We start from the raw sequence: 22153 nt of genomic DNA on the forward strand, positions 1-22153 counted from the left end.
AAAAATACCTAGTAAACTCCACAGCCTAATTGATGTACTGTTTGGAAGTGTTGGAAGCTATAGATAGTTTGTCTAAGAATTGCTTCCAGTCCTACCAGTGGTATCCATGGCACTAGTAAGAAAGCATTTCTGGGCAATTTTTATCGGCTTCACTTGTTAGCTTTCTTGCTACTTTTAAAGAATGCCCAAACACTATTCTGAAACTTTAAAGAAAATGCAAAGAGAAGTTTAAATGTCTCTATGGGCTATGCAGCTGCCACTCTTTATATGAAGAATGACAGGCTTCACCAGAATGCCTGGTTCTTAAGGCAGGAGACCATGATGCTGAAACACATTAGAGCAATGTTATTTATATTCTGCCAAAAGCAATTATCCTGCAAGACTTATAAATATGCGTTAGCTTTTATGTGTGTGATAAACTTTGCAGACTTCCACAGAGATCTGTAGGTCTACTCAGAGTGATATATTTAAATTTTTGCAGGACTGAAGCCCAAGTGCTTGCATAAAAAGATGTTTCTAGTTGCAGGCATATGCTGATTATTCAGTAGTGTGGCAGAAGTGTTTCTTTGGGATTGGTCTGTTATGATTAGGATTGTTATTATGCCAAGGTAAAGAGTTTTTATATTTAATAGTATTTGATAAGAGTTGTTTTAAGAAACCTGTTTTGATCCACCAGTATTTCTTTCCAACAACTTCTTCTAAGCTCCCAAGGGCTCTTATCTATCCAAGAACCCTATTTTTTAATTCATGTGAATCCTTTAGTTTTCCTCCCCATGAAGATTTATTACTCCTTAAAAGTATCTTCAGTCAGCTACTTTTAAGCCCTAAAAGTGGCCTTGTTCTGTGCTGTGTTTTTTCGTCACGCTGTGACAGAAAATGAGCTCCACTGTTCGAGGGGAAAGGCCTGTACTTGGGATCTTGGCTACCAAATAGAGCAGCTTTTCTGTTCGCCCCACAGCTGCTGTTAACGTTTCATTCTGCAACTGCTAGAGGATGGGCAAGTAACCGTCCTCATACGAGACAAAAATATAACTCCATTAGTCAGCTGGCGTGGGTTGTTGAAGCAGAAATGCAGGCAGTATTTTCTCCTGGTGGAGAAAAATCCATCACATCCTATTAAAGTTGCCATTAGCTGACTATGGGGGAATGTACATTTCCTGAATCCACGATTGCCTGTTCCCCTTACTTTGATGGCTGTCTACTTTAAAACTTGTAATTTAGTCATAACTATTATAAGATCATGTTACATCTCTGGGGTTAAATCTATTTGACATATAATCTGTCTGAGAAAAGCCCTTAAGAAATAATGCTGCTTGACACTAACTGAACCTTAAATTATTGTGGCGTGAATTAGAGGACCTTATTCCTAAAGAGATTCCATGAGCTTTCTGAAACCTGGACTTCTAAGATTTAGTATTTTAATTTTTAGACTATTTAGTATTTTAACTCAGTGCTGTTAAACATGGATTTTGAAGTTTCTTTCAAAGGTGGGTTTGTTTGGGTTTTTTGGCTTTTTTGTTGTTGTGTTTTGGGTTTGTTTGTTTTTTAACAGCTGTCTTTTGAAGGTTGAAAACGTGCTAGGCTAGTGGCATCATTGACATCCTCTTGCCAGTGTTCATTGTAAGGTTTAAGTGAGGGAGAGTTATAACCCTTCAATTTTTTTCACACTAACATCTGAGCCCTTAAGGGTTTTGGATGTTTAATCTTCATAACATGCAATTATGACATAAAGCAGAACCAAGAAAATGCAAAGATGCCTTCTTTTCATAGCTGCTTATCAGTGAAAAGAAAATTGTTTTTCTTTGTTTTCTGGAAGTGACGATTTTTAGTCGTGTTTAGAGCAGTGTTTCAGCAAAGGATGACTTTTTCTCTGTAAGGCAAATGCAGATGAGGTCAGGCTTCCTCTTAGTGCTTAGTTTAGTGCTTAGAGATTTTGTTAAAATCTCTTGGCTACCTCATTCCTTATTTCTTTAATCACTTATGTCCTTTTTGGTTTTTTTATGTAGTGTGGACAGAGAGAAATGTTCAAATCTCTTGAGAGGGGTGAGTATTTAACCTTGAGATGAGGAGTGAATGGTTCTTTACAATAACACTTCTGGTATTAGTATATCAAATGTTATGGATCTGTAATTGCAGATTACAGGTGCATTAACACTTATAAATTAAAGGCAGAATATTATTCAGTCTTATCCTGTATGGCCCATATCTGTCTCCACATTGCGTACAATATTAAAGTTGAAGGAGAAATGATGCAGTGGCAAACTGTAGTCTAGTTTTCATTTTTATTGTAGTTATGTTCTAATATAGGCAGATGCTGGATATATCTCCAGCTAGTTGGCAGTTGTCTGTCTCTGGTGTTTTCCGTGTTTCTTTAAGGCAGGTAATGGGCAATGCCTTATGCTGCTTTCAGTTTGCTCCCTTCTCCCTCTGATCTGGTTGCTTCTTGTTATTCTCAATAAGCAAGCTATGTGGTAGTAAAGAACTTCAGAACATAGTAGTGAACAGTAAAGTTAAAATAAGAAAATTAGATTACTGTGGTGTTATACAAATATAATTTAGTTACATACTTAATGACTCTACTAGTTGAATTAAACTAAAAAGTAAAAATTATGCAGCTCCAGCTGAGGGAGCTATCTTCTGTCAAGTCGGTTCCTTGCATGTTCATGTAGGTCATGTTCCCTAAAACTTGGTATGGAAATCTAGACAAAATTTTGTACTATTTTACACAAGAACTTGGTTGCTGGGCTAAAAGCTGTTGTAGAATGCAATGATTATTTTGTAAGATTGAAAATAAAGTCTCTGTAAAAATCTGTTTTAACTTTTCAGAAAAGGAAATGAGCAAGATCCTATTCCAATGTATTTGATCCGACAATCCTCGTTTTACCGAAGAGCTAAACACAACTTCATGTATCCAAAGGTTGGGCCCTTGTGAGAAACTTACCTGCTCTTCGCTGAGAGCGAGTAGTGGAATTTCTCCTGAGGTGCTGTGTCTGGGGGTTGTTTTCCTATTGCATTTTTGCACTTTGGTGTTCAATAAAACTTTAATGTTTTCCCCTCATGAAAGGAAAATCCATCTCCACTACGTTTCTGGTTGGCCTGCCTCTGCCTGGCAGCTTCCAGGCAGCTATGGAGGTTTCTTTTCAGCTTTCAACCTTTCTCCTTTTCAGTTTCACTCTCCTGTGAGTAGGCTCATCCTCTGCATGCGTTGCTCATTAAATAGGCACTGTTTTTCCTTCAGTGCAGTAATTTTCTTTATGTCAAAGCCTTCCTGCATGCTGAATAATGCATCTGAGTCTTCGTTTTTTTCTCCGTAGTACTTGAAGTTGCATGTAGGCAGCTGGCTAGTTTTGCGTATGGTGGAGAGAGGGAAGCTGGAGTACGCTATAAATGCTTTTGTGAGCATGGGCAGGGCTGCTCTTATCCTTGGAGCAACGTTTTCTATAGTCCCTACTTGTTACTTTAGTCATAGAATCACAGAATACCAGGTTGGAAGGGACCTCGAGGATCATCTGGTCCAACCTTTCTAGCACAATCTAGATGAGATGGCCCAGCACCATGTCCAGCTGAGTCTTAAACATGTTCAGCGTAGCGGAGTCAACCACTTCCCGGGGAGATTATTCCAATGATTGACTGTTCTCATTGTGAAAAATTTACCTCTCGTGTCCAATCGGAATCTCCCTGGGAGTAACTTGTACCCGTTACCCCTTGTCCTCACCGTGTGACTCCTTGTAAAAAGGGAGTCTCCGTCTTCTTTGTAGCTCCCCTTTAAGTATGGGTACATGGTGATGGGATCACCTCTAAGCCTCCTTTTCTCAAGGCTGAACAAACCCAGCTCTCTCAGCCTGTCCTCATATGGCAGGCTTCCCAGACCCTTGATCATCGTGGTGCCCCTCCTCTGGACCCCCTCCAGCCTGTCCACATCTCTTTTGTATAACGGGGACCAAGAACTGTACACCGTATTCCATGTGTGTCCTGAGAAGCGCTGAGGAGAGTGGGATAATGACTTCTTTATCTCAGCTGGTGATGCCCTTTTTGATGCAACCGAGCGTCCTATTGGCCTTCTTGGCCGCAGCAGCACACTGTTCACTCATGTTGAGCTTCCTGCCCACCAGGACCCCCAGGTCCCTTTCCATGGAGTGGAATATATTGGCAGAATTTAGTAACTGGTCTCTGTGAACATGGAGATGTGAACACCGGGATCTGTAGGCTTTCTCTCTCACCTGGATCTCTTTGGATTGGGTTGGTAGGGAGCTTGTTTTGCCTCTTACAAATTGAAAGAGATTGCCATATGGCCTGGTATAGTTCACGTACACAACTATGATCCAGTAGAGGAAAGGCAAACTCCCAACCCCCCTACTGCTGTTTCAGAAAGGAACAGACAGGAGGAAGTAGGAGTGAGAACAGATTTCTGGATAGATTGGTAGGCAGCGGGGTGAATTCTTAGCACTTCCCACCAGAAGTTTATTCTAATAGGCATGGGGTTTTAACTGTGTAACTGCTGCTCAGGAAGCTGGAATATGAGGATCAAGACTAAATGCATAAATAGACTTCTAGGGCTAATTTCAAATTAAAATGATAAAAGTATTTGTTTCATATCTGAAACAAGACTGTGATGCTCTCAGCCTCTAGTTGTGTGAAGTTAATCATGGATTCATTTTTTTTTTTTAATTTCTATTTTTTTCAAACTTTATGTACAGCTGAATGTAAGCACTACTGGCTATATCTGGAAAACACTACTGTAGCAGTATCCTGACTGAATGAGACTTTCCTAAGATTCACACCTGGTGGTGGAAGTGTGTGTATAATAGATCTACAGTGACTGAAATATGTCAAATGCAACAAAAGATTTTTCTTGGTTTCTGGGTCTCTTAAAGCAAAGGGGTAATTTTGTCTATTTGTTCCCATACTGTACAGGAGGAACAAATGCATTTTTATGTTGGACAAATGGCTATGTTATTGGTCATCAGTTTCAGACTGATTTAAACCAGAGTTAAAGCAGTAAACAAAACAAACAAACAAAAAGGCCAAGTATTTAGAATTAAAATTTGTGTATAGACTACAGAACGACTTTTATGGCTTTCCTTTGGATTAAAGGTGAATTTATGTATAAGTGCCCCCCCCACCCCCTTGAATAGTTTAGATAAGTCTTTAAATAATTGTGTAAATCTGCTTTACTAATGATGAAGTATAGTTTTGGGCTGCCACTGCAAAGGATGGTTTACATTCACCTACACAGCCTTGGCCTTAGATCTAAGGGGCACATGACTGCAGGTGATGTGGGGCACTGATCTGTCACAACCATCTTTTGGGGATGATGGATTTTCTGTTTCGGTTGCACAACCAGCTCACTTCACAGATGCATACTGGTTTGAGTTAACACAAGGGAAGTAGCAGAACTGTGCCCCACGTCTGGAGGAGAAGAAAGGAATAGGGATTCAGGCTGGATTTAGGTGAGTAGGTTTAGTTGCCTTCTCATTATCCAACAAAATCAAATAATTTTTGCTGCAGACCTACAGATGCTGAATCACTCTACATGTATGACTGTTCAGACATCTCCTATGAATAAAATCTTGCAATTAATAAAGAGCTCACAAAATGAGAGATCTACATAGCATTTATGTGCTATGCATAGCATACTGTACTCCTATTGTATAACTGTTCAATGGAGCATTGCCCTTTAATTTGTCTCGTGGAGATGCATCATCTGTCTGTGTCAAAATGCTTGCATGAGTGTAATCTGGAAGCTGTTTTTCTTCTGAGTGCCAGTGTACTGGAACCCAGTGTTTAAAGCTTGAAATTCATGGATTTTGTATTTCCTTGCATTCTCAACAAATACTGAATAACCTTCCGTAAATAATGATCCTTATTAAAGGATGAATAGCTGCAAAACTTGAAGGGTTTTAATGTATTTTTTTCTTCTTCTTCCCCTTTTGAAAAGGGGAGATTTGTATTTCCTCTCCCTTATGTGCTTGGCATAATAATGCAGGAGTACAAACTACAAAAAAAAAAAAAAGTGGTAACAAGCAACAGTGGTTCATGATGCCAATAGTACTGCAGTTTGGAAAATGTGTTGTACCAGTAAATTGACTAGTCTCAATTAAAATTTAAAGAGTCTCCATTGCAAGTAGTTAGTTAACACTATAGTCACTTGATCAATTTATGTTATTTCTTAAAATGAATAAATGTTTTCTAGCAGAAAAGGTTCGGTTGTCAAATGATTGTTTTCTAGGTTGTTCTTAAAGGCTACTTTTCTATTTTAAAACTTTTTTTGGGTGATATTTTCTTGGATATTGGTGACTGTGCATCAGTGAAGATAAGCTGATAAATCACTTCGGACAAATTACATTTGTTTGTTATATGTTAAACTTCTTCCAAATAGAGGTTGCTATAACTCCTTTCCAATAAAAAGATCCAGACTGTTTGCATTCAGACTTCAAAATACAGACAATTGGAATACAATATTTAGTGTTACTTTATTGTAAAATTACTGTTAAGGAGTATAAAAGTTTGGCCAGATATGCTGTATCAATGTTTTAATTTGCAGCAAGATAGTGCTCATTTCTTTCACCTCTGTGTTCAAAATACTAGGTTTTACGTGGATTAATGATGTCAAAATTAAAAGCTACATGCAGGTTACATGTGCTTATAACTGATTCTCATATTGTGATGTATTTTCAGTTGTATTTCTTGAAAATTGTGGTTTCTCTGCATCTCAGTTTTCACCACATTGTGGGATAAATTTTTTGCAGTGTTCAGAATATCTGTTATCTGTGCTACCAGAGTTAATCCCCTTGCATCTTCTGGAATCAAGAGGGCTTTTGCTTTGTGTATTCAGTCACTACATAAAGGAAATATAGTTTGTTTTGTTAGCATGTAAACTGGGCTTTACTAAATACAAAGAGGGCCAAAACATATCACAGTAAGAATTTAGAGAAAGAAAACGTACGTTTCTTGGGAGGAAGAAAACTATTCATAACTTGTTACGTGTTTGGTGCTCATCATTCCACACATATGAAGCCAAAAAAACGGAAAATCTAAGACTTCAGTTCTGTTGATACTGCAGAAAGAGATCAAACGTGCCAAACTTTGTGACTTAAATCCTAGGTGCTCACATTACTAGTTGTGGCTTAATCTGAAAATACATATATAATGTAGAGAAGCAGTCAAGCTTCAACTGGGCTGTAATGTGACTGATCCCTTCTTTTCCTGATCCATGCAGACTTACGTGACTGAGAGCTTGGCAATAGCTGCTGACGGTGAAGCAAACGCTCATACATGCATGCGTTCAGACACTGCTTTGGAACTTGTGTTGAAGTATCATGTCTACAGAACCACTTTGAGCCGTTACAAGATAGCCTTGTGACCAAAGTCAGTCGTTTACTGATTAAGATTGGACAATTGTTCTGGATTGAAGTTAACCTTTCTTCTGGATTACTCTTGATGCACATCAGCTTCCCAGTATTGACCACTGCAAAGTTGCAGAAGCAGCAGAGAAAGTGCACGGCAGGAATAAATGATCAGGGCAAGAGAAGGATGAAGAGTGCTTCTGGCAACAGGGACAAATCGTATTGTTTTTGAAGTGCTTATAACAATAATGGTAGTGCAGGTATGAAAGTTGCCCTGGACTTGTTAGTAGCAGATAGTGTAGAACTGTCAGTGGTTTTGTATCCTCTTACCAGTCTCCATTAAAGGACCTCCTGAAATCAGGCTGCAGAAACTGGTTACAGGAAGGGTAAAAAGAAATCTGCTGTGCATTTTCATCTGTCTCTGCTTACTGTGGAAATACTGCTTAGAACCTTTCTTTCCACTCTTTCATGATCCGTAGCAGTTTTCCACCTGTGTTACTTAAAACTATTAATATGATATAGATGGTAATACAATAGCTTGTATTTGAATTTTTGCTAGTTTAGATTTAGCTACAAGATTTTGTACTTCTATTTTAATACAGAAAAAAATCAGTGTGTTATAGAAAGCCGTAGCATAAGAATTGCATGCTGAACAGTGGTATGCCTTGTGATCATGCTTCTCTCATACAGTTAAAAGCAAATACTTTGTGTTTGTGCTGCACACATTGAAGAAGGGCATCCAGTTTTTCGTCATGTCTCCTGCTTCTTGTTTGGGAAAAGGAGATGCTGTTTCCTCTCTTTCTCCTGTTCCCCCCCCCACCCCCGCCTTTTTTTCTTTTTTTTTTTTTTTTTTAATGTTATTTACTTGGTAGGGAAGAATTTATGCAAGCTGTATTCTTCCCCCTGATCTTTTCATGTCACTGACTTTTGAAACATCTATTACTTCATTTTTGTTACTTGAGTTCTGGCATTTTTAGCTCCCCTTTCTTCCCCTTAAATAACTCTTGGGCAATCTTTTCTTTTTTGTGCTTCCTAAAGAAACAACTGTGTCAGCTGTTTTTCTTTAAACATCAGCTTTTTATGTGGAATACTCAATATTGTTTTTTTTTTTTTACTCAGTCTTTTGTGAAAATGCCTCAAATAGATGGTTGTGTTGAGTACCAGTCACACAATATTTCCCAGTCAACATATGGGTGAAGAAAACAAGGATGAGCTACTTGAGTCATCAGGTAGTTAAAATTGCAGAGTGTCGGTTCTAGAATCCTTTGACTCAGACAATCACTTCTCTCTTGATTTTTCTTTTAGTCAATAAGTTTTTAAAATTAATAATAAGTCTTTAATAACACTGGGAGGAATGGATACAAATTACAAGCAAATGAATTCTGTCTAGGAATTACTGCATGACTAGGGAATACCCTTTCTTCCCTTCAAACACTATAACTTTTTGACATTTGAGCAACCAAATTCAATAAGCAGAGCCCTCGGAAACACTATTGTACATCCTGTATATAAAGCTCATACATGATGAATGGATTCCCGGTGTTGGGTTGTGAACGAAGTACAGAATTCTGTCAGATGAACTTTTACAATACAGCCAGTATGTTAGGCTTAAATAGTGAAAATGTTGGCTCAAAAATTAGAGATTATTTGTTAGCATCACTAAAGAAGTTACTTGTAATATGTTATTGGTCTTTTGACCTCATTTTTCAGGATGCATAATAAAATGCTGATTGCTTTTCTTTAGCTAGTAAAGCAGTTAATTACTTCTCCTGGTTTATTGGGGTTATTTGGACAGTCTCGTTGCAGATAAAAGTACTCAAAATTCATTGTTATTTGTAATAAGGGGAAATTTATTTGTAATTATTACTGGTTTAATAGTAGACCTCGTGCTTGGGATATGGATAGAGAAGGTCCTTCTGTTGCTGGAATAAGAGCAAAAGTCCATAACAAAACACATAGGTACAAATGAAACAGCCAAATTTTGGTTCCTGTTTCTTGAGTTCGATCTTCACCATCTATACCTATTTGTCCAGTTTTAAACACCAGTTTAATTTCTCATTATATTTATTTAATATATATGATATTATCTTCTGTCTCTCTAAGCAGAGATACTAAATTTTCTGTTTGTATTTTTTCAATTATGCAGTCAGGATTCATTTTCAGTGCTGTTAAATACAAGAACACAAATATTTGTGGAACGGCTTAATGTATATCTCAACTTAGATTTTTCAGGTTTGTACTTTATACTATATTTTATAAACTATTTTATTATACCATATTTTGTGTAATAGAAGTGGCAAATAGTCACTTAAAACGTTTTTAGGGTGAATAGCAATCTGTTTTGTCTAGTAAAACTGTGCAACATAGATGTCAGAGCTGCACCAAAAAAAATCTGCCTAGTTGTTCCTACGTGACGTTTTTGTCTCATAGATTGACTGGAACAGAAAGATCTTTCTTTTACTCCTTGCTTGGATTCTACTTTCGAAGAACTGTTTTGAGCTTGCATTGTGTCATGTTGCACTTGCTTTCTTGATACTCTAATCACATATTTTGTGCAGTGTGACTTAGCTATCTCTAGCACCCTTTTCAGGACTTCCCCCTTATGGTGAAGTCCCAGCTCAAACCCGTAACTCCTAATGGTATTAATGGTTTTGAAAAGTCCAAAGAGGAAGCAACGAGATGTAATCATAACGCTAAATCATCCCATGATCTCAGTGTTGTAACTCTTTGTTTAGGACTTTGCCGTGGCCAAACCAAGGAAAATGTAGCTGGTGGATCCCTTTTCAGTTGCTGAGTAGATTGAGAGATTCAGTGATTATTGTGGGAGTTCTCATGACTAGCTATCATTTATGAAGTGTGAATGTATTCTTATTTTGTTTTGTTACGTATTTGGGGGGAGGGAATGCATGTATGCTTTTTTATTCTTTTTCTGTGCAGTTGGTTACAAGTTTCTAAACTTTGCAGCAAATGACACAACTTAAATAATCTTCCTTTGAACTGAAAGGCCTTTCAGTGTGTTCTTTTGCCCTATGTTATGTTCATGCATGACCCGTGTATTCATTACATACGGCTTTTTGTAGAAACTTGGGAAAAGTATTACTTTAGCAGTTGTTGGAGTGGGGAATGTAGTCACACAAGGCTTAGTTGCGCTTTTTTGATGCACTATTAACATTCCTATGTTCTCTGACCTTAGGACTTGTGAATCACTTATTTCTATGCTCGAGACTGCTGGCTAGGATGCTAATTATTACTGAGATTATCAAACATAGATCATACAGTTACATATTGGCTATGTAAGTCACATTATTCATGCTGACGTATTGCAAATATGAAGGGCATACCATTAAAACATTTTGTATAATCTTGTTAATCTTTTATTTCTTCTCCTTTGATGGATTATTGTAATAGAAATCTTTGCATTTGACTTTCGCTTGTCTGTCTCAGTTTATTTCCTCTATCCCAAATAATCATGGTTTGTTAAAACTACAAAAAGACTGATTCAAATCACAAAGTGTGGTGCTGCATAGCAAGGGAATGGTAGCTTCCATTTGGTCACTGAACATAGACCTTTAAAATAGATCTGTAAGTTCACAAGCTGTCTTCCTTAGGGCTCATTTAGATTTTCATTTTTACTCTGATTTTTGTGCTATTTGTTAAGCATTTTGCAGTTTGGCTTGTAGTCTTTCTGTTTTGTTAGTGTGGACATTTATGATTTGTCCATTTTGTGTTTGTTGTTTTCATATTATGTTAAAAAGAGCAATTTAGCATTAGGGATTTTCCTAGAATATAATTTACTTTGCAACATCACTTTCATATGGGCAGGTTAAAGTCCTTGAAAAGCCACGTCAATGTAAATGTTGAGACAAGCTTTAGGCCTAACAATATCAACAAATGATACTGCCATTCTAATTCACATATTTTTAAAACACTATTTCTTATACAACATTCATTAGCAATCTCACAGCTCAGCAAGACAGTTAAAGGAAGATTATTTTTGTAAGTGTGGATATGCTTTATTTGGTTTCAGGTTCTGTTCCTTTTCTGTGCAGGCTGAGTGGGAAATGCATGCCAGGAATAATCTGGACCTTTTATAAATTTGTTTTAATGTGACAAGATTAAAATTTAGATTTTGTGGTTGCCTACCTAATACCAAGTGTTACTTGAGGTGAGTAAACTCAGTGGGATTGATGCTTTTTTCTTCCATAAATGTATTGCCAAAAGAGTATGTAGGGCCTCATCAGCTAAGCTCTGTATACTGTATACCAACTTGTATACCACTCAGATCTTTATTGAATTACTCTCATTACAGGTGCTCCCCGTCCTGAAGAGTGTATAGTCCAGGACAAGCTGAAAGAAATTCAGACATAGTAAACATAAAATCTGAGACAATGTTTTCTGGTGTGTTGGAGAAAGTATAGTAGGATCTACTTGGTTTGTCCTTTATTTTTGATAAATAAGTTCTTAGGTGTGTTAGGAGGAGAATAACAGCTTTTTGGACATTTGTGGAGCACTATTCTTAAATGCAAGGAGCAGTGGAATAAAAAGTACACAGGCGCTTGTTTGAAAATCACATATTCAGGACAGCCTGTCATACCTTCTTAGAGTAGCTAAAATGGTTCATAAGAAATCTTACTATGGTCTTCTTTCAATGTATTAGTTACCTTCATCTTTTTTTAGTGGTCAAGAACTTTATTACAAAATGACTTGTTGATTAATGCATTCACATCCCCTGTTAACAGGGTCTCCAGAGTCCTGCCATACTTAATCTTGATAGCTAGATGACTAATAGCTTCGACTATGAGAGTGATCTAATTGTACTTGCATACTTGAGTGAAGCTCAGGGACTTTGTGAGTATGTAAGACTGGAGGAAAATGGCCCTGAGAGAAGAGAGAATTCTGACTTCTTCAGATATAACTATTACCTGAAAACTTTCCTTAAATTATCTTTCATAAACTGTGGTAATCATTGCTATTCCAAAGAAGATAAAAGGCACAACTGAATCTGTAAGCTCCATTTAAAAAAAAAAAAAAAAATTCTTTCTAGGCTGGATGGTTGTTGTCTGATGACATTTACTGGAAGTGTCAAGTTGTCTTAGCTTCAGTGGAATCTGCCTTAGGCTATAAACTTGTACTTGTCCCAAGTTCGCTGAAGTGCGGGCAAAAATTAAAAGCTTGTCTTCCATCGTTTCTTTAGACGTTCCTCTGTTTTTGCAAGGTTGGAAAGAAATGGTAACTTATCTAAAAAATTAACTCTTTCTCTTGTTTTATTTGTGGGCTTTTTCATCTTTATTTACATGTTTCCATACTAAGCAAGTCACAATTAATGCATGGCATCAGTACCCAGTAGCTCGATTGCTACTTGATAAGAAACAAGTAGTGATTTCACAAAATTAGAAGAGGTACAGACAGTTCTGTGCTATAAATGGAGTGAAGAGATTCCTCTCAATCTTCAGAAATTCTGGGGTAAGGAGGAAGAAGAAACTATGAGAATATATAGAGAGAGGAGAAGCTGGGCTGGGATGAAAAATGGATATTTCTGGAGTTCAGGGCTGTCAGCTTGTAAAAATGAGACAAATTTAGGGTTTTCTGGAGGAAGCCCGCTGAACCTGGGGGGGAATATGAGTAGCAGGATCTGACCACTCAAATTCTGTTATCCCATCTGCCTAAAATCGGGTGGAATTTAATCCAGGAGTCCCTGCTACCAGCAGTCCTCTGTTGTTAAGCGGGCAGCTGTGGGAGTCATTAAAAAGCACCTCCCATGTCCGGCCCATCTCACCGACTCTTACAGAGGGGAAGTATATACTATATACTATTTTTTTAGTTCTGCTACATGTGTCCAAAAGCTGTGGACTCATCTTTGAATGTTACTTTGGTTCTTTTTAACTTCTGTGGGGATGGGTAGAAAGACAAATAAGTTTGTTTGGGTTTTTTACTTGCTTATGTATTTGATGTTGCATGTAATTTTCTAAGTAATATGCCTTGACCAGATGGTGTTACAGAATCCATACTATTAGGAAAACTTAGGCCTCCAGAAGGCAGTTTCTTTAAAAGAGGTGGAACCCAAGTATGTGTCGTGATCTCCTTTAATCTGCTAAAATATTACTTCATTTAACCAGTCCTCATGGATGACATACAGAAGTAATAGAAACTAGCTACAATTATTAAACAAGAGGAGGTGCTGGGGAGCAGGGCTAAAATGTTATTCACAGAAATGTCAAGTATCTACTTTGTGTGTAACTTTCATGGTTTTCAAATCTTTTTAACAGCTTCTCTGTTCTTCATGTGCTCTTGTGCATTGCAAAAGCTCTTGCCGTAGTAGCCATTCTTCCTTGCAGCACTGTTTATTTTACATGGTCACAAATCTTAAGTTGCTGGTATTCAAATAGGAATGTGGTTCTAGTGCTGCTATTTTTTTAATTGTGTTTTTTTTTTTTTTTTTTTTTCTGATGTTGTGTCCAAGAGAACACTTCATAACAGCAATATACTGTTTTGACAGTTTCCCGTTTTGGATGGTTGCTCATTTGTGTCTCATTTTCCTTTTTGAATTGTGGGTGCACTGTCAAACACCTTGTTTTACAAGCCTCTCCTGCTAAATAATAATTGTATAATCAAGTATTTTTGGCTCTTTCAGAATACCAGTTATCCCCTCCTTACACAATACAGTTTCCCACATAGCTTTTTTCCTTCTGCCATTTTGGGTTCAAGCCATTTTGCTTGGTAGTTCAGATTTCTGTAATTAGATTTTTTTTTTTTTTTTGTGTGTGTTCAAGCAGGAATGTCCCATTCAGGTTTTTTTGTCAAAGTCCAAAGCTCTTCAGTAAATTGGTGTTGGTACCATTATCCTAAATGTAACAGCATTTGTCTATAGTTTCTCGTGGAAATCCATGTCTTTTCTTGCCAAGCTCCTCACAAAAATAAATTTCCTGGGCATAGTGGCCACACATGGTTGCTGTACCTCCTGTCTTTACTGTGAAGAATACCTTTTGTCTCTCTCTTAAAGAAGGAAAATCTGTAAAGTTTTACCTTCTACCAGCATAATAGTTTGGTATGTATTCTGATTTGCTGGAATAATTTTGAGAGGAGAATGATAACGGTCATGTCAGGCAGAGCCTCATATAGTAGTTGTTGTTATGAAAAAAAAAAAATATATACAGCAGTTTCATAAAAATGAATAGGATATGCTGTCATATGTTTTCTTGGTGTAAATTATGTCTTGTTTAGTACTCGTGCTATATTTGCATCTTCTGTTGTAGATAAGTCATTAATGTTTTGTGCCAGTGGCAGTCATTCTCTAAACCTGTAGTAACAGCGGGCTTTATATCATTAGCAGTGTACCGATATGTTCATGGTGAAATTAATTTTTTTTTTTTTTTTTCTAAATTGAGTCAATACTCAACAAATGTTGTCTGCAAGTAAAATAGACTTTAGCTCAGTGGTCTGATATTACTTTTGGTACTCTGGGCATGCACGTACTCATGAGCACTTCTCTAGCTGGGAATTGTAAAATCTTGTGCTAAGCTATTTGGATAATAAGAACCATAAAAAGCCAAGTGTCGTTCATGTATGCTCTTTGGGTGAGGCTACAAACACATAAGTATATTGCAGCAGAAGCTGGAGAGGTTAAAGTACGTGTGTAAAGTGCCAGTCAAAGGTAAAGAGCCTTGATCCATGACCAGTTCACATTCAGAGATCAGCCTGGAGCTGTTACTTGCATGCCAGCAAAGATAGTGTAATTTCATAGCAGAGTGTGTCACGATTTTTCAGAATGCCTTTTTTTTTTTTTCCTTAGCCTTGTCAGAAGTGTTTAAATAGCAGTTGTGCACAGCGACAACTCTTACTTAAAAGTATCATGAATTCTCATAAATGAATCCATATTAGGTATATTTATATGTTGTATGTTATTGAAATTGCTGTGCTTTGAAATATGGTATTAAATAAAAGAAGGAATCACAGAATAATTGAGGTTGGAAGGAACCTCTCGAGGTCATCTTGTCTACTGTCCCTGCTCAAGGAGGGCCACCTAGAGCAGGTTACCCAGGACTATGTCCAGGTGGCTTTTGAATATCTCCAAGGATGGAGACTCCACGACTTCTCTGGGCAACCTGTCCCAGTGCTCAGGCACCCTCACAGTGAAAAAGTGGTTCCTGATGTTCAAATGGAACCTCTTGTGTTTCAGTTTGTGCCTATTGCCTCTGGTCCTGTCACTGGGCACCACTGAGAAGAGCCTGGCTGTGTCCTCTTTGCACCCTCCCTTCAGGTATTTGTATATGTTGATAAGATACCCCCATGTCCTCTCCAGGCTAAACAGCCCGAGCTCTCTCAGCCTTCCCTCATATGACAGATGCCCCAGTCCTATAATCATCTTAGTGGCCTTTGCTGGACTCCCTCCAGTAGCTGCATATCTCTCTTGTACTGGGGAGCCCAACACTGGACGCAGCACTCCAGGTGTGCCCTCAACAGTGCTGAGTAGAGGGGAACGGTCACCTCCCTCGACCTGCTGGCAACGCTTCTCCTAATGCAGCCCAGGACACCGTTGGCCGCCTTTGTCTCAAGGGCACATAGCTGACTTATGTGTCCAAATTGGTGTCCACCTGAAACCCAAGGTCCTTTTCTGCAAATCCACTTTCCAGCTTTGAAAGAAAACGTAATGCTAAATATTTTTACCAAAGCTAAGAGGATCAATTTCTCATATGGTTCAGTTTATAATTCCACTTGAAGATCCACGTTTCTTGATGGTGATGGTAATAGCTTTGTAGTACTAAAAAACAATTTGCAATTGCAGTTCAATTGTCTTAACAAACATTTCTGAGATCACTCTTATTATTTTTCAGTCCTATATTAAAATAGAAATGTGCAAGATGCAATACAAATAGAAGAATGGTAGTGCTCAGTGTGAATCTAGGAGAGGGAGGATTTGCATACCATTGAAACTGGGTTAAAATAAATGTAACGCAAGAAGATAGCTGCTTCCCCCCCCCCCCCCAACATCTCTTCCCCTTTTTCTCTGGGAAAAATATTTTGGCAGAAAATTCTTAACCTTCATTCTCTTCTGGATCGCTAATGGAAGAGAGGACAAATGTTGTAATAACATTCAGTATCTTTAATTGGCTTGATACTACTCATAAGAAATACCCCAAATTATCAAAACAATTTATTTGTTACAAAAAAAGCCACAGGGATGAAATAACAATTGTGTTCCTCCCCTCAGCCACCAAAAGCAGGATTGTTCATTAGTTGCTGAGCGGAAGGTCCCAGCCTGTCAAGGTCAGTGGACTGCTTCCTGGGCTCGAACAACAGTTCGGTCATCCAGGTCATAAGTCAGCTTGCACCCAAGAGCATTACAGTGGTATAAACACACAGCTTTTGGAGGGAGGAGAGAACCTTTAAAACCTGTGGTCAGATTTTAATCCTTGATGCTCTTAAAACAAAGTTGATGGCAGGCAAGGGCTGCAAGTCTTACGTCTTTACTGTACTTAGGGTTTGTAGCCCTTTGTTTCTGCCCCCTAACACTTTCTCAGACTTCTTAATTCACCCTACTCCAGCTTTTGATTTTAGTACAGGAATCATCTTCATTTGCTGATATTTTTAGAATGAAACTTCACACAATATACTATGCTATCTTGAAATTACTTCATATCAAGTTTAATAGGTATACCGTTCAGACACATGCTGTACTCTTGAGTAGCTCTTCACTACTAGGGGAAAATAACACTGTAGATAACCTCTTTTTTCTTTTTTCTTTTTTTTTTTCCCCTGCTTCATCACACTGTAATCACATAAGAATACCATACTCTCATCTCCTTACCTGAGGCACTCAGCTGTTAGAGAGAAGATCTGTTTCCATAGTTGTTAGGAATTGGTCTTGGATTCCTGTGTGGTTGTCCCCAATCTTCACTGGTGCTCAGTACTGACTCCTGGGACGCAGCATGCTCCTATGGACCGAATCCTATTTGGCTTTTCCTGTAAACCTTGCTCTGCCTCAAGAGTTTCCAGCAGCCACAACCAAAATCAGGGGGTCTCAGGAAAGGCTGGATGTAATACAGTAGAATAGATTTGGGCCTGCTGTTGCAATGCTGCTCTTAATGCTACATGTCACGTGCTTGTGGTAGCTCTAGTAAAATGATTCAGAAGAGCAGTGCTCAACTGATTGCCCTGTTTGGTTTTCTTTTGTTTAGTTATTCCTGATAGAGTTGCTAAACATGCAAGAGTAGGTAAAAATGTGAGGCTGTAGAGGTGGTGCCGGAAAACACTGGAGCTTTGTCTGCCCTTTTTCCCACAGCTAAGCTACGCTGGCAGTTTAGCAAATTGTTCTAAAATTCCCAAAAGTAGATGGGACTATAACGCTTAGAGATACAAGATATCTGAGTGGTTTCAGTAGCACCAGTAGTTGACAGGCAGATGCTGTTTTGTTTGCCGAGGATTCTGGAAATGGAAATCACCCTAAGTCCTGCTGCTGCTTTGTGGCTAATTGCAAACCAGCTTGTATTGTTACTAAAACCAGCTATCGTTACCAATTGTGAGTTCCTTTAAAATATAAAAAATAATATTAAAAACCAACCAACAACAAAGCCACAAGACTAAGCAATCTCTTCACAGTCTTTGGCATTGTTGCAAATACAGTAATGAATTTGTCTAGTTAATTTACAGGGTGGTTGTCTGGAAAAACTGTTTTGTTTCAATTTAAGAGGTTATTCATTAAATATTACCTGTTGGGGAATTTTGTTTTGGCTCTTGCACTAATGCAGTGGATTTTACAGTAGTTTCTAAAATATTTGAAAGGATAAATGTTGTTTAAAACAGTTTAGAAAATATGGAAGCAAAACACAAGATTGTTAGGTTACCAGACAAGGCATCTCAGTAATAGAGAAGGCGGAAAAAACCAACACTGACAGAAAACTTCTGGCAAATGGAAGTAGCTAAGCCATTGAGGTATGATATGCATCCTCCATCTTTGCTTCTCCTTAGCAATTCTTGAAAAGAAAATGGATGTGGAGTGTAAACTTTCATTTAAAAGAAAGTTAATCTGTTGTAGTTCAAGTTTTCTCATGTAGCCTATGTGAAGTTCTGTTATATCCCTAGATGATGCTTAACTGAACTCTTGCTGCAGTCTGTTGGTATATAAAAGAAAGCTCTGATATTCAAATTTACAACCAAATTTATAGAATGAATAACTTTAAAGCTAAATTTGTGGTTCGCTTGAATGGAGAATAGCAAAGAGAGTGTGTCAGTTTAACCAGTTGGTACGTCCTATTCCGTACTGTTTCAGAGGAAAGTCCCGGTGTCCTCAGTTTCTGTCAGAAGAGGCTCTTCACCTGAGAGAACTGAGACAAAAGACTACCTGTGTCTGAAGTGTGCAGCTACAATCTGAACTTATCTCTGAGTGAAATACAGTGATAGAGACCAATGAATGACTCAACTTTCAGTAATATTATCGAGCATCAAGATATAGCCATTTTTATTTGCAGATATTATAATTGATAGATGCATACAATGAAGGATTGGATTTTTCTTGATTATATTTGTCTGCTGTGTGGGAGGAGTTACTAAAAGATGTTGGTACAGAAATGGTGAGAAACATTGACTGAACTGTCATTTTAACTATGAGGTTTAGGGGGAGGAGGAGGCTGGTTTTTTGCTTGGAGGGGGCAAACAAAGTCTATAAACAAATTCACTTGCCTATAAGCTAAAATTGGATAGTCTTGTTCTATTTCCCATTTTGCAAGCCGTTATGTATTTAAGCTTTAGATGCTTGCAGCAAAATTCTTTTTTATATATATAAGTGAATCATATGCGTGAATCATGTGTGTGTATGTGTGTGAGAATGTAATGTATTAATTACGCAAAAAAGCCTACCTTCAGTTATTTTGGGACATTTGGGGGGAAAAAATGAAGCAGTGATCATTTTAAAATACAACAGTTTGGTAAATGGTTATATCACAAATAATTTTGTACAGAAGGAACAACTTTGTCCTCTTCTAATATTTCCTGTTCGGTCCTTAAATTTGAGATCACTAATGCTAACTGGCATAAGTACTTAAACTCTCAATCAGAAATACGTTGCAAAAGATATCATGAAGCTTATTTCTTTTAAAGTGTTGGAATGTTCATTCATGGACTATTACATTCATGCAGTAAATACTACTTCAAATGTAGGATCTTATAACATCCTTGGTAAACAATGGGGTTTTCCAACTGATGTAGCAGCAAATTCATAACCAAAACTAAAATGTGTCATTTAATTTAAAAGAAATAAATTAAAGCTGAGAAAGAGAAGGTCACCAAAAACTCATTTTCTGAGACTCTGAAAAAGGAATTTGGCTTTTAAGTAATGAAGTCATAACCGTTTGTTTATTTTATAAAAATGCTAAATGATGGGAAAAGCTGTTAAATTATAAAATGCAAGTAATTTTCCACACACTGCAAATACAGGAGAGAACCAGCTAGTAGACACTGCAAATACTAGGTTTTAAGTAGCCGTAACTGGTTCTGTTGTCGAACCCCACAGCGTGTGTCCTGACCTACCCTTGCAAAGGACGGGTTATGTGCGTGGGGAGGAGGGAGGGAGGGATGAAGGGAAGCGGGGTTTCTGGCTAGAAGCCTGTTCTTGTTTAGATTTCAGTGGCACAAGGCCTGACCTCTTTCGGCTTTCTTGTTCTCTTTTCTGTGCAATTTCATGGTGGCTGACTGGCTTCACGATTAGTCTAAAATAAAACGGGAGTTGATTCTTACTCTCTTCCCACCCCTGGCCATCTCTAGCTAGATCACTGACTGTAAAGTTTTTGGAAGAATATCAGTTTTGACTCTGAGGAACTGTATTATCTGTTTAAGTTTCTTTACAAGGAATCGCATTTAAGCTCCAAGAAGTCCTAATGAAGGCATAAAAGTACAGAGGAACATTTTTTTAGAGGGTCGTCTTAGGCTGGTTTCTTCTAGGTGACTGTGATGGAAGGACTGAACCTCCACAATATTAATTATTCTGATCTTGGTTGTGGGTTTGTTGTTTTGTTTTGTTTTTTGTTTTGTTTCTCTTTTTAACTAGATTTAGCTGGTTTGCATTTATGGAAAACTAATTTCTTCTTTTGCATCTCTTCCAGTAATAGTTATGCACGAGTGCGAGCTGTGGTGATGACCCGGGATGACTCAAGTGGTGGATGGTTACCACTTGGAGGGGGTGGACTAAGCTGTGTCACAGTCTTCAAAGTCATTCCCCAGGAAGAGAATAGCTGTGCTGATTTTCTTATCCATGGAGAACGACTCAGGGATAAAACGGTAACAATTTACATCCATTTAATGTTCCTATTAAAACTACATAGGACCTAAGAATAGATGTTTGCTTGTAGACTAGAAAGCAAATTTATAGTTTCAGTCTAATGCAGTTGCTGAGCTTTTATCCATAATCGGTGATTATATACCTAAGGAGCCAATTATTTGTTCCAGGTATAATACCAAGCATTTCTAGATTTAAGCATGTTGATCTTTTAGAAACTTTCAAACATATTTTTTTCATTGCAGATTTCCATCCGTTTGGGGAAACATTGTGCTATTCAGGTTTTGTTTTTTTTTTTTCCAATGGAAGGTTAAAGTTAAATCTTCCTGTTATCCTGTTTATACACCAATGATACGGTGTTTAATAGATTAGAGTGTTAGAAAATGAGAACTTGTTAAGAACACAAAATCTGAAGGAATTCCTCAGTAATGATTCCGTTAGTTGTGGAATTTGACTATGACAAAAAGTGGTCATTTTACATGAAAACAACTTTTGTGTTGGAAGAAAATATGAACCTGACAGGTCCAAGAATTGATCTGGTTTGATGAACACATAGACAGTATTCATTTATCAGCTACATTAAATAAGATACCAGTAATAAACTTGTCTTAAATAGCATCATGAAAGTGAGCCTCACAAAAGCAAAACTACTGTAGGATCTCAGCCATTTCTACATGCAGACCTATGAAAGAGAAAATTGGCTTACTAAGGCTTGCTTGGTTACTTGTGTGCCAAATGGGATTCTGAAGGGGAGGGTGTCTGACTGTGGAAACAGAGAAGTGGGGAAAGCACAAAACCTCCATCTTAATGACTTTTATCAAGAACTTACTCTTTTCTGCCAATAATTTGACTCCTGTGTAAGCTTAAAAGGTAGAATTGCTTCTTATACTGTACCGCTGATTCTTTCTCAAACATACCAGTTTCTCCCTTGAGGCAGGACTGCTGAGTTTTCTGCCTTGACTGTGACTGTTGTAGGAAGAGAGCATATAAATAGAAATTCTGCTGACTCAGTTGTTTCAGCGAGGCGTAGTGCTATTAGCAGAGTACCCTATGTTCCCGCACAGCTATGTGCACCTGCAGTTCCTTCCTCACTTTGCAGTAGTTCCCTTTAGAACTTTTTTTAGCCTTATTGAGGCTGTTTTTGAGGAGCTTAATTGCATTTAGAGATACTTGACAATTTTCTCTTAATTCTTAATATTTTTGACATTCACAGCTTGCCTTCAGAATCTGAGGGTAATAAAATGCTTAGAACTGGAGGCTGGTTTAATGTTTCTACTGCGTGCATATGAATATGTCGTAGCCATCAGTGTCCTGATCTGTTTGCACTCTCTCTCATGCTTCCTCTGGGCAAGCCTTGTTTCGTTTCCACTTCTGGTAGAAGGCTTTAAATGTCTGTGCTCCTCTTCTTGTCTGAAATCAAGCTTGTGTTAGTACAAATATGTTTTCCAAACCTTTATTATCCTGAACAGGTTTTTTGTTTTGGGGGTTTATTTGTTTTTTTGTGTGTGTCCCATCCTGTGTCCGTCTGTCCTCCCCTCTA

General features: G+C 37.9%; 1 protein-coding gene across 1 annotated transcript in view; it reads left to right on the top strand.

Moving 5' to 3' along the window:
* SPRED1 (sprouty related EVH1 domain containing 1) overlaps positions 1 to 22153 on the top strand; it is a 60548-nt gene that overhangs the window by 15148 nt on the left and 23247 nt on the right. Inside the window, exon 2 of the mRNA XM_082316628.1 lies at positions 20441 to 20615. Coding sequence (XP_082172754.1) covers positions 20441 to 20615 — 175 coding nt within the window. The remainder of the gene's footprint in view (positions 1 to 20440; positions 20616 to 22153) is intronic.

Source organism: Platalea leucorodia, assembly GCF_965183815.1.
Source record: "Platalea leucorodia genome assembly, chromosome: 7".
In the NCBI taxonomy this organism is placed as follows: Eukaryota; Metazoa; Chordata; class Aves; order Pelecaniformes; family Threskiornithidae; genus Platalea; species Platalea leucorodia.